The sequence below is a fragment of the Saprolegnia parasitica genome, assembly GCF_000151545.1.
Source record: "Saprolegnia parasitica CBS 223.65 unplaced genomic scaffold supercont2.21, whole genome shotgun sequence".
NCBI lineage: Eukaryota > Oomycota > Saprolegniomycetes > Saprolegniales > Saprolegniaceae > Saprolegnia > Saprolegnia parasitica.
The window spans coordinates 286,419-301,078 of record NW_012156415.1 but is presented as its reverse complement, the minus strand read 5'-3'; the positions used below and the strand labels follow the sequence as shown (position 1 = coordinate 301,078).

General features: G+C 61.3%; 6 protein-coding genes across 6 annotated transcripts; 3 read left to right on the top strand and 3 right to left on the bottom strand.

Annotated features, from left to right (window-relative positions):
- Window positions 1-648: 648 nt before the first annotated feature.
- On the bottom strand, window positions 649-2,853 carry SPRG_05719 (hypothetical protein; the record flags this gene model as incomplete). The annotated part of the gene is made up of 4 exons (XM_012345003.1): window positions 649-1,123; window positions 1,180-1,308; window positions 1,361-1,879; window positions 1,945-2,853. The coding sequence occupies 4 exons, from the start codon at window positions 2,851-2,853 to the stop codon at window positions 704-706; spliced, it is 1,977 nt and encodes a 658-aa protein (XP_012200393.1). The 3' UTR covers window positions 649-703.
- Window positions 2,854-5,759: 2,906 nt separating this feature from the next.
- SPRG_20044 (hypothetical protein) lies at window positions 5,760-6,620 on the top strand (the record flags this gene model as incomplete). Its single annotated transcript, XM_012345182.1, has 2 exons — window positions 5,760-6,221; window positions 6,276-6,620. 2 exons carry the CDS (start codon window positions 5,760-5,762, stop codon window positions 6,618-6,620), a joined length of 807 nt encoding a protein of 268 aa, XP_012200572.1.
- A 367-nt stretch (window positions 6,621-6,987) lies between these two features.
- On the top strand, window positions 6,988-9,700 carry SPRG_22177 (hypothetical protein; the record flags this gene model as incomplete). The annotated part of the gene is made up of 4 exons (XM_012345190.1): window positions 6,988-7,130; window positions 7,180-7,854; window positions 7,889-9,173; window positions 9,233-9,700. 4 exons carry the CDS (start codon window positions 6,988-6,990, stop codon window positions 9,698-9,700), a joined length of 2,571 nt encoding a protein of 856 aa, XP_012200580.1.
- A 117-nt stretch (window positions 9,701-9,817) lies between these two features.
- On the top strand, window positions 9,818-10,536 carry SPRG_22176 (hypothetical protein; the record flags this gene model as incomplete). The annotated part of the gene is made up of 2 exons (XM_012345189.1): window positions 9,818-10,071; window positions 10,119-10,536. The coding sequence occupies 2 exons, from the start codon at window positions 9,818-9,820 to the stop codon at window positions 10,534-10,536; spliced, it is 672 nt and encodes a 223-aa protein (XP_012200579.1).
- A 146-nt stretch (window positions 10,537-10,682) lies between these two features.
- SPRG_20043 (hypothetical protein) lies at window positions 10,683-11,523 on the bottom strand (the record flags this gene model as incomplete). Its single annotated transcript, XM_012345181.1, has 6 exons — window positions 10,683-10,883; window positions 10,928-11,029; window positions 11,072-11,152; window positions 11,199-11,275; window positions 11,321-11,410; window positions 11,463-11,523. The coding sequence occupies 6 exons, from the start codon at window positions 11,521-11,523 to the stop codon at window positions 10,683-10,685; spliced, it is 612 nt and encodes a 203-aa protein (XP_012200571.1).
- Window positions 11,524-12,234: 711 nt separating this feature from the next.
- SPRG_05718 (hypothetical protein) lies at window positions 12,235-14,132 on the bottom strand. The gene is made up of 4 exons (XM_012345002.1): window positions 12,790-14,132; window positions 12,583-12,744; window positions 12,424-12,540; window positions 12,235-12,362 (listed from the first exon to the last, which is right to left on the bottom strand). The coding sequence occupies exons 1-4, from the start codon at window positions 14,071-14,073 to the stop codon at window positions 12,276-12,278; spliced, it is 1,650 nt and encodes a 549-aa protein (XP_012200392.1). The 5' UTR covers window positions 14,074-14,132; the 3' UTR covers window positions 12,235-12,275.
- Window positions 14,133-14,660: the final 528 nt, after the last annotated feature.

The window sequence follows — 14,660 nt, the reverse complement described above, 5'->3', positions numbered from 1 at the left end:
GATAGAAGTGGGGATAGGAGGAGCAAGGCGGTGTTGCGACGGATGCCGACGGTAGCGTAGCAGTGCAGTGGGCGCCTCTGTCCACTCGATTTTTTAAATCCAGAACACGTTGACGTAGCGGTCGTCACTGCAGGCGGCGACGTCGTCCCGTACCCCAAACACGGATCCATGGAAAAGTAGACGACCGGCCTCAGTGTAAAAGACGCGTTCAAAACAACAGTATCCAAGAAAAAACGTATGTTTCCTGAATTTAACAATGGCTCCTTCGTAAGCGCAAGCCTTGGAACTTGGCAGCAAAGATCCCAACGATTGATAGCTGCGACGGCACAATGCACCCGAGCAAGTAGAGCTACGACGCGTTTTCGTCGCAGCCTTCGCCGCCGGCGAGGAGCGTGCAGTTGGTCTCGTCGTTCAGAGATGCCGTCAATGAGACGGATAAAATCGTAATAAACGCACAAAAATTTAGGCGCGGGGGTAGCGACCCCCGTCTCTTTGAGCTTGGCAACCGCGGCTTTCGGGTGGGTAGCAAAAAGAGAAACATGCAGCTCGCACAAGCAGTTTCTGGCGCTGGAATCGTAGACATGGACGAGGAGCTCAGAACCAAGGGTCGGCTCGCAGGATCTGTAGCGGGACAACCAAGGAGCGGCGGGAGAGGTAGTAAAGAAACCACTTGAGCTTATCCTTACGCCGTAAATGCAATCAATTACCAGATCGCCGCGCGCTCGGCTTCAGGCAAGTACATGCCGTCGCCTTCTTGGATGTTGAACGCGGCGTAAAATTCCGGAAGGTTCTTGAGCGGCGCAAAGCTGCGGAGGAAGCCCGGGCTGTGCACGTCGACGGACAAGAGCTTGAGCGCCTGTTCGTCGCGGTCGGTTGACGCCCAGAACTGGCCCCACGCGAGGAAGAAGCGCTGCTCGGGTGTGTACCCGTCGACGAGTTCGTCCGGGCGGCCGTGCTTGGCCAAGTAGAGCTGCAGCGCGCGGTACGCGATCTTGACGCCGCCAATGTCGGCGATGTTCTCGCCCAGCGTCAATTGGCCGTTCACGGGCCGGCCGAGCACTTGGTACTTGCTAAACTGGTCGACAACGACTTGCGTGCGCGCGTTGAACGCGGCAGCGTCCTCCTACCTCCCAATATATATATATATATATCAATCTATCAAGATGGTAGCAATCCTACCGGCGTCCACCATTCCGAGAGGTTGCCCGCGGCGTCAAAGAGGCGGCCTTGGTCGTCGAAGCCGTGCGTCATCTCGTGGCCAATCACCGCACCGATCGCGCCAAAGTTCATGGCCATGTCGCGGTCCAGCTACACAGGGCATCGAAATCTATCAAGGTTTCAAGCATTGCCATCAACCTACCGAAAACGACGGCGACTGGAGGATCGCGGCGGGGAAGACGATCTCGTTCGCCATCGGGTTGTAGTACGCGTTGACCATCTGCGGCGGCATCTCCCACTTGTGCTTTTGCACGGGCTGGTCCACGCGGCGCACAATGTTTTCCGCAAACATGAAGCGCTGCATCGAGAGCACGACCTCGACGTAGCTGCCGTCGACACGCAGCGCCGAAAAGTCGGTCCAGAGATCGGGATACCCGATCTTGGTGACGATCGCATCGAGCTTCTCCAGCGACTTGGCCTTGGTCGCCGGCGTCATCCACGCCAAGTCCTGGAGTGACAGCGCCAACGCCTCCTGGAGGCAGCCGACAAGCTCGAGCATCGCCGTTTTGGCCGTCGGTGGAAAGTACGCGGCGCAGTACACAGCGCCCATGAGCTCACCGCACGTGTCATTGAGCGTGTTGACGACGCGTTTCCAGCGCGCCGAGAGCTCCTTGGCGCCCGACAGCGCCTTGGACAAAGCAAACGCTTCGTTCACATATACCTAGAACATATCAAGATTATGGGTGTCGACCTTTCAATAAATCAAACAATCAAAAAATGACGTACCGACGGCAGGTACGATGCGAGCGCCTTGAGCACATGCCACGACGCATACTGCTTGTAGGCATCCAAGTGGGCCTCAATGTCGTCGGCGAGGAAGGTAAACATCTCGGGCGTCGCGACGATCGCAAATGCCGGCACGTCGATGCCGTAACCGCGGAAGACGGCCGCCCACGGAAACACCGCCGCCTCCAACTCGTCGGGCGTCTGCTTGTTGTAGAGCGACGCAATGTCGCGCATCGCAGTTCGGGTGCGCGACGTCGCCGCAAGCCGGCGCTCGACGTCGACGACCGACGTTGCGACGGCCGATGCATTTTCGTCCGGGCGGAAGAGCGCCCACATGGCCGCGACGTGCGCCTCGTACGCAGCGAGTTTCTCGGCCTTGTCGGCGTCCGTGTAGTAGTCGCGGTCCGGGAGCCCGAGGCCGCCCTGGGCAAAGAAGAGTCGCTCGGTCGTCGAGTCCTTCATGTCCGGCAGCACGGCCGCGTCAAAGAGCACACTGAGGCCCTGCGTGTGGAGGTACCCAATGGTCTCGATGAACGAGTCGCGGTCGGTGGCGTCCGCAATGCGGGCCAAGAGCGGGTCCAGAGCAGCCGTGCCCGCAGCCTCGACACCGGCCTCGTCCATGGCCGCCTTCCAGAAGCGGGCGATCTGGCCTTCGCACGTGCTAGCGTCGAGCATATCGATCTCCGCGGCCTTGGCTTCGCAGAGGCCTTTCACGTCGCCGAGCACTTGGTCGCGCAGCTTGTAGAAGACGCCCCACGCGCTGTACTCGTCCGGAATCGGGTTGCGCTGGGCCCACTTGCCCCACGAGTAGGTCATAAAGTCATCGCGCGGGTTCGCGTCGAGGTCCATGTCGTCGACCTGGAGGCCCGAGTGGGCGGCGGCGCAGCAGCAGAAGCGAGGAGGCGACATGGCAAAAGTCGAAGTGACGTCCGAGGGTCGAGTGCGCGGGGGCTGTGGAACGCTTCGGCCTTGATTGGCCTTTTTATTCGCTTGTATCGTATAGTTTGATAGTCATTAGGCCAATCAAAATGCGTCAATCTTGGTCCATACTACTTGAAAGAGTGAATTCGGCCCACCCACGATCGCGAAGTCCGACCATGGCGACAATGGACGCGGGCTCTCATGACAGAACCGAGTGCAGAAATGGATAAAAGACAATAATGAATAGACGATTCGGATGGCATCGTTGTCTTCTCGACGCTTGCGCTCGACAAAATCGTCAGTGGGACCTTGGACTGACGATGAGACGACATGCAGAGTGACGGTGGCGATAGACACTGCCAAGGCGCTTCCAAGGTGAGTCTGTCGCTGCACCTCGATCAGTGCAAGTCGGATACCAAGCCTCGACTAATAGTCTAAGCAATTCAACAGGTCCCATGCATGTACGTACGGTTATTAGCTACCTTGCAACAGCTTTAAATCGGTTTTCCTCGAGATCCTCGGACCTCCACACGCGATAAGAAGCGGAGAGTGCACCTACTATACCTTCTTGAGCGTCGATCGACAGCACTGTCGTTGGAAAGACGAGCTGCGAGCGAGCTACATAGCACGTAGACTTGGATTCTTTCAGGCAACAAGGAAAACTGGGTAGTATATTGTCTTAGAATACCGACAAAGACCACGACTGAGCACGAGAAGCCACCACAGCAACCGCCCGGCCGCATTCGATGCAGTGCTACTGCATAGCGTAGCTGCCATCCACAAAAACCGCGTTTAGTAGTCCGCACAACACACATGATAAAGACCGGTATCTCGAGGTGACAACCACCGGCCTCACACTTCAAGCATCCATTCGAGCAGTTAGGCATGCAGGAGGCGACTTGTCGGCAAGGCATATGCCGTGGGCGCCTCTCACGCAACGCTGGTGTGTGGTGGTGTCGACTCGTTCTCGACATCTGTGGGCTGTACAACCTAATCGTACTCTGATCTCGACAGTCATTGCCACTACCGGTAAGATACGCTGCCACGTGGTAGGTTATTAACACGTCACAATCTATTCTCGTATGAAAATACTTTCTATGCGGGTAATTAATGCCTTCCGGACATTTTCAGACGCATTGGCTTTTTGGAGCCGGCAAGGCGACGAGCGGCAGCCAGCACGACCTGAGCGACGCAGCCGCGGAGTACAAAAACCTCGTACGCCTTTGTCAGGACGCAGCGTCGCAGGTCACGCTTCTCTAGCCTGCGATACAAACACCAAGTACACGCAGCGCTGCGATGGCTTGAACGCCTTGACAGCCCTCGGTGGCGCGAGTGATCTCATTGCCTCCGAAAACGAAGTCGCATGTCCCTCTACGACCCGCTTTACCGCCAGAAGCGCGCTGAAAAGCTCGCCGATGCCAAGTTGGAGGCCAGGATGCCCTCATGCGTACGCCGAGCCCGACGGTGGCCGCGAACCAAGGTTTGCGTGCCACCGCGGTCCGGCGCAGCACGACCCCGACGATTGTCCGCCAGCGTGCGACGACAACTGTCCCGGTAGCTGCTCGATCGATCACCCAGTCAAGCGTGCGACCGACGATTCGGTTGACGCCAACGCCCGCTACGACGACATAGCGACCACTGACGGCAAGCAGCCGCAGCTCCACCACCGCCGCGCAGCGTCGCACACCAGTGACGAGCGTTGCGCCTGCACCGCCAAGTGCCACCACGGATGTCACGCCCACCAGCGCGACATCGACGACCATCTCCGAGGCGATCCTCACTCAGCTGCGTTCGGAAATAGCCGTCGATGTCGCGCCGGTTGGCGTGACATCCGTGGTGGCACTTGGCGGTGCAGGCGCAACGCTCGTCACCCGCTGCGCGGCGGTGATGGAGCTGCGGCTGCTTGCCGTCAGTGGTCGCTATGCCGTTGTGGCGGGCGTTGGAGTCAACCGAATCGTCGGTCGCACGCTTGACTGAGCGATCGATCGCGCAGTCGCCACATCAGCGACAAGGTGCATCGACGCCGGCTCGCCGAAGGCCACACGTCTGCGTACCCGCAGCTCAACGCGCTCGCAAATAGTGCAACGTGCCTACGTTGGGGTGGCAGATGTACGCGCTCCTTAGTTGACGTCAACGCAATGTCTGCGCAGGGCGTCTCCGAGACACCACACGTGGAAGAGTACGGGAGCGGACTTCAAATGTCTCCGAGGCCGACGTGGACGGCTCAGAGAAGCTTACATTGACCAAAAGACACGTTGAGAAGGACGTCCCAAAGAACGCGATGCACCGCGGGTTCGCAGACGCGCGGCCTTCAGCGAGCTGCCGGGCGTCGTCGTCTCCGTACCAGAGATCCCGTCGTGGCGCTGCGTAACACCGACGCGCGCCGTCACATGTATGAGCTACCTCGATGAGTGAGAGACGCTATGGCAATGATACGACGTGTCTACCCTAGACGACGTCGTCGAGTGCACTTGAAGCTGGCGCCTGCTCTGGAGGATGCCGTTGGCGACGCGAGCATGGCGCTTGGGGCCACCCGTAACGTAGCCCGTCCTGCGTCTCTCAACTCCGAGATGTGGCAAACAGAAGACAAGTGGCACCGCTCGATAGGAGGCCAAATCCAAACTAAAGAACTTGGGACTGGGATTACTGCCGTAGTCTCTGCATCGCAGTAGCATCCACAAGCTCGGTCCGAGCGTCTATGGCTCGCTTTAGCTCGTCGACCAGCGGTCGTCTGGGGCCGGTTACGTGGTGATGTGGATTTTGGTGCAACTTGAAGTTGCCGCAGCCTTTTCGAGAGAACTGTCGGGTAGGAAAACGAGCGTTATCCGTAAGAAGCCTGTCGTATCCGGACAATTTACCTTTCCGTCATTTTCTGCCAGCGCTTCCGACGCAGCATGTTGCCACCAAGCTTCAACGCCCATGACGGCTTCCTCGTGCCCGGGAGCTACGACATTGCCAACCTGCTCTCTGGGAGGTCGCTCAAGGCGCGGCCGAACGACGTCTTTGTCTGCTCGTACCCGGACTGCGGCAACGACTACGTCCTCCGGATCGTCTACGGCATCTTGCACAACGACGTGGCGCCGATACCGCCGCCCGAGACCGTCGTGCCGCACCTCGAGCGCGTGGGCAAGGAGGCCGCCGAGCGCATGACGGCCAAGGACCACGCGCGCCTCTTCAAGACGCACCTTCCGAGCAAGTGGACGCCGGCGCACGATGCGGCCAAGTACATTTGCGTGGGGCGAAATCCCAAAGACACGTCAGTGGCCCACTATTACCGCACGCGCGAGTACGTCGAGGGCTACCACTACGAGAACGGGCAGTGGGACGACTACTTTGAGCTCTTCCTCGCGGGCCAGGTGCCATGACGACTCTTGGTCTTCAAGGCGATCATGCGTCTGCTATTCTCGTAGGTGGACTTTGGCGACTACTTTGACTTTTTCGTGCCCTGGTTCCAGCGCAAGGACGAAGACAACGTGCTCTTCCTGACGTACGAGTACCTCGCGGACGAGACGCGCGACGCGATCCTGCGCATTGCGCGCTTCCTCGGCGACGACTACGAAGACCGGCTCTTGGAGCACCGCGAGGAGCGTCTCCACGTCATTGTCGACGCGCTCGAGAACGTCAAGGCGCCGCTGATCCAGCTCGGCGACTGGAAAACGCTCTACTCGGCCGACCAGAGCGAGCGCATGCTGCACAAGTTCCATGAGAAGACCAGAGGCACGGGCGCCCAGCACATGTGGGCCGACCTCATGTAAGCGGCCGTCTCCCTCTCCTCGTCTTCGTCCTTGTCTTCTTGTACGCATCGATGATTGATGGTGCGTGGTAGGAATACTACACAGGAGTGAGCATCGCGAGACGAGTAGTTAGTCGTTGTGCTAACCAATGCTAGTCGATTCTTGATCGTACGTCTACTAACTAAGCTCACTGCTGGTATCCGATGCGAGAGGCTCTGGTGGAGCTTCAACGTCGCTCGCTTCTGCAACAGCGCGGACCATCGGCAGCGTGGGCGGCCACCTGTCGGTGGGAATTCTGTGTGAATTCGTCGCGTGAATCCATTTTCACCGTGGTAAATGACACTGGTAACGGCTTGGGCATGGCGGCAGGCCTCGTCCGGTGACCATCATGGACGACGCAGAAGACCTCGAAGCCGAGTTGCAGCGGCAGCTGCTGGCGATGATCATTGACGACGACGACGACGACGAGGATGATGATGATGCCAATCGACCAGCGTACGAGCGCAAGTCGATCGACGAGCTCCTTGCGAGGTACTGCATTGCCAACGACGACCTGCAACCCATGCCCATGAGGCTATAGCGTGCAAGACGAGACGCATCGAGCCAGTACGACCACGGTATCGTGGACGGCGTTTGCAGAGGCGACAAGGGCCGCCGACGTGGCACTGCTCTCGGCCGTCGAGACAGACCTCGCCGACTTGGACTTGTACGACGTCCATACCGCCATGCAAGTCGACCAGCGGCAGGTAGCAACCACGCCTCTCCTCCCACCAACGCCACGGTCTGACGTGAGAGCGCTGGCCCCCGACGCGATAGCCTTGACATCGACGACCGACGCCGACGTCGTGAGCTACTGCCACGCGCATTGCGAGCCATCATGCGCAGCCGTGTGTACAACCCACTGCGCGCCCGTCACGTGTCCCTATTACTCGAGTAGCGTCGCCGCCGCCGAGGCCCGGCACGCAGCCTCGGCGGCGGAAGACGAGGTCTTCCTGGCGCTCTCCCAGCAGTCGGTCCAGGCCATCGCGATTGCGGCACGGGTGCCCACGGATGCCCGTCTCCCTACAACCACCGTCGACACAGATTCCGTCGTTGGCAGTCCGACGATGGCTCTCAACTACGAGGCTCGCTGCGACGCCATCGAGCGCAAGCACCGCGAGCGCGTCGCGGCCATGGAAGCCGAGCGAGCCGCGGCCGACGCCGCGTACGAAGCCCAGCAGCGCGAGCTCCAACGCGAGATATCCTTTTCTTCCATGTCCTGCCTACTGCTAGACCGATGCTGGTCGTAGTTTCCAGCGACATGCTGTCGCACGCCATCGCCGCGGAGAGCCGACGCCTCGCCAAGCAGCGTCGCCTCGAGCGCGGCAGCGCGCCGAAGACGCTCTCCGCGCCGAGCAAGCGGCGCACGACCGTCGTCTCGCCGACGAGGCGCGCCGTCTCGACGAAGAGCACCGAGCGTTCCGGGAAGACTGCCGCAGCCGCGCGGTGGAGATCGCGCTCGCACGCGACGAGCGCCTCGCCAGGGAGAATGCCCGCGCGTGCGACGAGCGCTCGGCCATGCGCGCCGAAGACGCTGCGTCGCTGGCCGTCGCGCAAGCGCTCGCTGCACTGGCGGCTTGGACGCGAAACGTGGACCGCACGCGGATCGAAGAGCGTGCGATGGCCGCCGCCGAAGCCAGCGAGCGAGCCCGAGAGGCGGCGATCGCCGAGGCCGACAGGATAGAACGCGAGCGAGAGCGGCGCGAAGCGTTGCGGCGAGAACGCATCGAGGACGAGGCGCGTCGCGAGGCTGTCATCAAGGCGGTGCTCGCCCAAGAAGCCGCGATGCGGGATGCGCTCAAAAAGCAAGCGCTGGCAAAAGAAGAGGCGGACCGACGCTTGTTGGAGCAGCGGGAGGAAGACCGCCGGCGCAAACGCCTCGCCGACGAGCAGCGCCAACGCGCCACCTTGGAGCGCATCGAGGCAGCGCAGCGTGACGCTGAAGCCCGCGACGCAGCGGACAAAGAACGCCACCGCCTCGCTCAGATGCGCGAGAAAGAGCTCCAGCGCCAGCAGGAGGAAGCGCGGATGCAGCGTGAGGCAGCCGCTGTCGCCCAGCGGCGCGAGACACGCGAGCAAGCTTGCATGGAGCGAGTGGATCGCGAGGCCCAAGCGCGCGAGGCGGCGGACAGAGATTACGCGGCCCGCCTCGCGCGCTATCGACGCGAGACCCACGCGAGCGTCTTGCGGGACCTTGTCGTGTGGGTTCAGGCGCGCGAACATGAAGTGCGCCAGCGCCACCTGTCGGGGTACCTCATGGGCCTCGAAGACCGGCGGTCGTTCTTGCTCCGAAAGCGGTCTCGCGTCGACGCCTACGCCGGCGCGATCCTCGGGGTGGCCCACGCCTCGCGTGCTCGCTGGTGGCGTGGGTGGGTCCACATGCACATTGAGCGACGGGCGGCAAGGTGCCTCCAACGCTGCTGGCGCCAGCTGCAGGAGCGTCGTCGCCACGCCTATGCCGCCGCCCGCGTCCAGTCTGCGTTCCGAGGCTTCCACCTCCGGCGCAAGCTCGCGTCCGCCCTCGAGCTTGCCAAGGTACGAATCTCGCCTAGCTTTCTGTGCTTGGAGGATGGGATGCCATTGCAGTACATTAGTTTGTCGACAATGACGACTTTGAGTACGACCAAGTCGACGTCGATGCGTTCCTTGGGCCTGTGGACGCTCTCGACCTCGACGACGAGCCGCCACCAATGCCCCGCGTGGGCTGGGAAGCCACGCCCGAGACAGAGACAGAGCCTATCGAAGAGACCAGCGACGTCGTCTTGGCCGACGCCTCCAATGCCGTCATCAACAACACCCATCGAGCGGAAAATGAGGAGGAAGATGAAGCGCCTCCGATGCAGGCGCCGCCCGAAAGCACAGCGTCCAAGCTCTACCAGCGCATGCAGAAAGCGGTCAAGATGCACCGCCCCAAGCCCGCCCGCAAGCCGCCGCCAAAAAAGGATCGAGTCGACGACGCATCCACGAGCGTCACGTGGTCGACGAGCGGCAAGAAGGCCAAGAAGGTCAACGTGCCGTCGCTCGTCGAGCGACTGCGGCGCACGACCGCGGCCTCCCGATAGCCAGGCGCCTCCTAGTTAGTCGTTGTTGCTACTACTATTAGTCAATTAGTCGTTTTTGGACTCGCTGGCGTGGCCTTTTTTTGCCGAGTGACCGTTTCAAGTTGCCGAACGCCCGAGATGCGACGCCTCATCGGCCTCCTTCTCGCCTGCGCCGTCCCGATCGCCGGGCGCTTCATGCCAACGGCGTCGCCCATGTACGTCGTGCGCAAGCCGCTGCAGTTCATGCCGCACACGGCCGCGTCCTCGTGTGCCTTGGTGAACCGCTGCGACCAGTACCGCTTCATGCCCCGCCATACAACCAAGATCCAGCCACGCCCGACGACGCAGCTGCCGACGGTGGCACCGACAACAGCGCTACCTCTCGTGACACCGTTGCCGCCGACAAGAGCCACGCCCAATGCAACGACGGCGGCCCCAGGCGCCACGCCCAATGCAACGACAACCGAGCCAAGTCGGTCGCCGTTGACCGACCTCCCTGCCCCGTCCAGTGGGCCCGCCACAACGGCGCCGCCGCCGCCAAGTGCGACGCCGTCTCCAACGCCGTTGTACGAGAATCGTACGCCGAGCCCGCGTCCGCGTCGACGTCGAGTCCCTACGACGGTGCCAACGACCGTCCCAGCAGTGGTCAGTCGTCGTCGGGTCCCCTACCCATGCAGCATGACTCGTCCTTGTCGTCGGGCGCGATCGCCGGGATTGCAGTCGGCGCCGCCGTCTGCGTCATTGGCGCGGCGGCGCTGCTCGTCGTCTGGAAGAAGAAGCGAGTGAACGCAGCCAAGCACCAGCAAATCATCGAGGACCACACGACCGGCAGCGGCCAGTACTTTGCTCTCTTGTAGCAAAGTCACTTCAGTATCAACCTAGTATCGAGTGCGCTCCGAACTGTAATATTCCATTGTTGAATGTAAGTTAGTCGCATATCCCAGCCTCTCTTGCTGTCGACGAGGTAAGCATCATGACAGCGCTCGATCAAGACGACGACGCATCACTGCAAGTAGCGCTGGACGCGGCCGCAGTGCGTCGACTGGGCTTCCTTGAGTGCGTCCTTGAGCGACGCGTGCAAGGTGCGCAAGGTTGCATAATCGGCCGCCATCGTGCGTGCTGCGACCGCGCCATGCTTCTCGCGCGTCTCGAGCGACAGCGACAGCGCTGGCGACGCCTTGTGGTGGAGCAAGCGTGTCCCGACCTGGAGATGAATCGATCAGTGCATGGCAGATACCGCAGGAGAACCTCCATATCGAGGCGCCACGAGAGGTCATGGTACGCGGGTACGTCGAGCGACGGGTTCCACGCTGTCGCAGCCTTGATGGCCTCACGCTGGGCCTCGTAGTACTAGTGCATGCACCATGAGCAGTCGTAAGGCTGGCGTCGTACGGCTGCGAGCACGCCAAGGTGGTCGTGGGAGAGGCGCAGCGCCATCAACGATGTGACAAGCTCTTGGGCAGAGCTGCCTCGCTAAAGCATGGCCACATGAGACGCTAGTGGCGACCGTCCATGGCACCTTGGCGGCGTCGGCGAAAATGAAGCACAGGCTCGATGTGGCCTTGTCCAAGTCGACAGCGCTCCATCCATACTGCGCTATACAAGGCGTGACCATCCCAGCCTTCTGCAACAGCGGCGTACAGGCATGACGCGTGAGCTTGCGCTTGAGCTTCTTCTCGGCCGTTCCTGGCGCCGCAACGAGAGGCAGCATGCTGCAAAACTCCTCGAGCTCTAGCCATGGTCAAGAATCATGTATCCGCCACGGTCGGTGCGAGCGTCGTACGCTGCGGCGTAAGCGTCGCAAGGCCAGCAGCTCCATCGACCACGCCCTGATGCAGCCCCATGATGCGAGATCCTTTCTCACTCCGTCAACCGGGCCTTGTAGCATCGACTCCAAGGCGTCCGTTGCATGGCACATGTTGCCGACTCCACCGTATACCGTATGCTATTCCAGACATAGACCGAGAAACGTGGTTCCTTGACGACAGTAGCGTACTTAATCGAGCGCCGCGGCCGGTTGACGTCAAGTGCGCCAGTATACAAACCCAGCATCTCGGAGGCGCACTTTATCGGACTCGACCGCTGGGGCGCTGGCGTCTGCTCCATATATTTTCGAGCGGCCCAAGACGAGATGGCGACCCCGAACTTTGGCCGAGCGGTCCAGGACATGCCCCCGGCGGGCGGCTTCAAGGCGCCCAACTTTGCCCGCGCCGTGCCCGTGAGCCGCGGCCCGCCTGGCTGGGCCATGTTCGCCGGCTGCGCGGCCATCGTGACCTTTGGCTTCTACGTCGTGGGCCAGACCAACCAGGAGATCCGTGCGATGCGCAAGGAGCAGCGCGAGCGCCGCGTGGCCATGCTGCCTTTCTTGCAGGCCGAGGAAGACGCCGAGTACCTCCACATCGAAGCGCACTACTTGGACCAGGAGAAGGAGCGCATGAAGAACGTGCCGGGCTGGAAGGTCGGCGAGTCGCCGTACCACAGCAACACGTGGAAGGTGCCGGTCTGGGCACAAAAGTAAGGCTGCTCGCGAGATCCAGAAAACGCAACGATGTGGTGCTAAGCGCAAGAATGCACAGAAGTAGTATCTTGTTGTCATCTACGCCTCGTCTTGGTCGCCAAAGAGCTCGGCGAGCACGTCGTAGTTGATGTTCTTGGACTTGGCGCGTTGCTTCACCTGCAGTTTCTACAGGTACGAACGACGATTGCATGAGACGACGAATGCCACGCGAGATGAGGCGGCCTACATAAATAGCGTGGGCGCCAGTGTCGGGCGCCGGGACGTCCACGTCGTCGGCCTTGGCCTTCTTCGGCCGCTTGCGTTTCACCGCCGGTGCCTCCGCTAACCGCGCTGCCTTGGCCGCCTACACGCGCCCATCACGCCTCGCCTCGTCCATGTTCCCTACCTTCTTCTCGAGGTACTCGGAGTGCATGGTTTCCCAAATCTTGCGCTTCGCCGCCGACTCCTTCTCCGTGAGGATGAGAGCGTCGATCTCGTCGTCGTCAATCTCCGAGAGGCCCGACTCGTCCGGGTCGGGTGCATTCGCACTCCGCACCAAGCTGCTTTCCTAGATACAGCGATGACGAGTGCAACGCCATGCGGTCGGAATTACCTCCGCGGCTGCCGTCGACGTCGGTGGTAATGTCGGCAGGACCGAGACGGAGCCTTCGAGCTCGGCGACGCGCTCGTCGGCGGCAATGCTGGCGCCGAGCTCGGCTTCAAGCGTCTCAAAGAGCGCGCGCGACTTCTTCTGCTGCTCAAGCCAGCGCTTCGAGCGGTCGCGGACCGACGTGAGTTGGAGCTCGGCCGACTGCTTCTGCGCGTGCTGCAGGAGCGTGCTGTTGGCGTCGTCAAAGCCAAAGTCTTCGTCTTCGAGGAGCCGTTGGCCGGCGGTATCGGCCGTCTCCCGCCACGTCGCGTCAATGAGCGACGTGAGCGCCTTGCCTTTGAGGAGGCCCTTGGTGGGCGCCATCTCGAGCAGGAGCGACTCCATCGTTTCCTTCTCGCGGTTGCGCGTAAAGGCCGGCGGGTCGCACTCGAGGAGCTTGATTTCGACCTTGCCCATTTGACCAAACGTGAGCTGCGCCGTCGGCGTGACCGAGAACTCGGCGAGGCGCTTCCGCAACGTGACCTCGCCGATGCTCACGACGCCCGCGACGTCGGTCATCGTGCACTTGACGTTGTGGGACCGCGCGGCGATGAGGAGCGCGGCGCCGCAGATGCCGGACGGTCGCCGCCCCGTCTCCATCCAGTCGCGCTTCATGGACGAGACGAGGCGAAGGGCGGTGATGGAAATCACATGCATTTGCGTTCCGAGGTTGAGCTGCGACGCAAAGCGGTGGATGTACAGGCTCGGGTCAATGAGCGGGATGCTCAGCTGGAGGAGGCGGCAAAACTTGAGAAAGACCGCACCGAGCTGGAAGACCGAGATCTGCAGCTTGTCGCTAAAGTCGATGAGGAGGTGCGGCGACTTCTCGCGCCGGCAGACCACGTAGAGACACGCCGTGACGATCGCCTGCCAGCGCCGGCCGTGCGTAAAGTTGCGCTGCACCGCGAGGCCAAAGAGACGGTCGGCCGACTCGACGTAGTGGTCGCCGAGCCGCAGCATGCCTGCGACTTGCTTGATGCGTCGCCGGCCGTTCGCGAGCGTTGTCGCGCGGCTCTCGCTGTCGTAGTGCTTCCCGCCCGTGCCAATGTTGGTGCTGGGCTTGGAGGCCGTGCCCGAAACGAACTGGCCCATGACCGAGTGCGCGCCGCCCGACTCGGAGAACTCGACGCTCGAGACGATCGTGTTCTCTTCGACGACGGTACCGCAGCTGACGCAGACGGCCTCGCCGCTCGCATCGTACACGTCGATCTCGGTGCATTGGCACGTCGGGCAGACCAGTCGACCCATGCTGCTGCCAAGTAGAATCGAATCGAATGGTCTCTGATTGGACCCTGGATGTATTGTTGCTTTTTATAAAAATACACCGCGCGCCACCGTATGGAAACGCAAATACAATCAAGTCTTTTTATTCCGTTGGCCTTTCCCGCGGCCTCCTCGTACCATGGACTAAGAGAGCGCGATGGAGCAAGAGGGCCATAGAATGCTGCTATAGCACTCCTATAGCAGTGGTGCGATGGGATGTGCGCAAGACAGAAGAGGCCATGGACGACGCCGACGGCAGCTACGCCGAGGGAACAAGACCGCTTTGCTCAACGGCGTCGAGCAAGCAGCAAAGCGAGCGCCTTCTCCTCGGATGGTCGGTAGAGGCATGAGACCGGTGCATTGAAGGAGGTGTGGGCGAAGCGCATGCGGGCGACTGCGAGTACAAGTACAATCAGCAATGTGCCCAGGCTGGGAGCGGCAATAGAAAGGGGCCGTGCCAAGCTGGAAGCTCACGGTGAGAGTTGCCATGGCACACGCCAGCTCGGCTGTGCGCCGCCTTTCTTGCTATTATAGTACCGTAGGCCGTTGGCTGCTAGACTAGCAGCCAACGA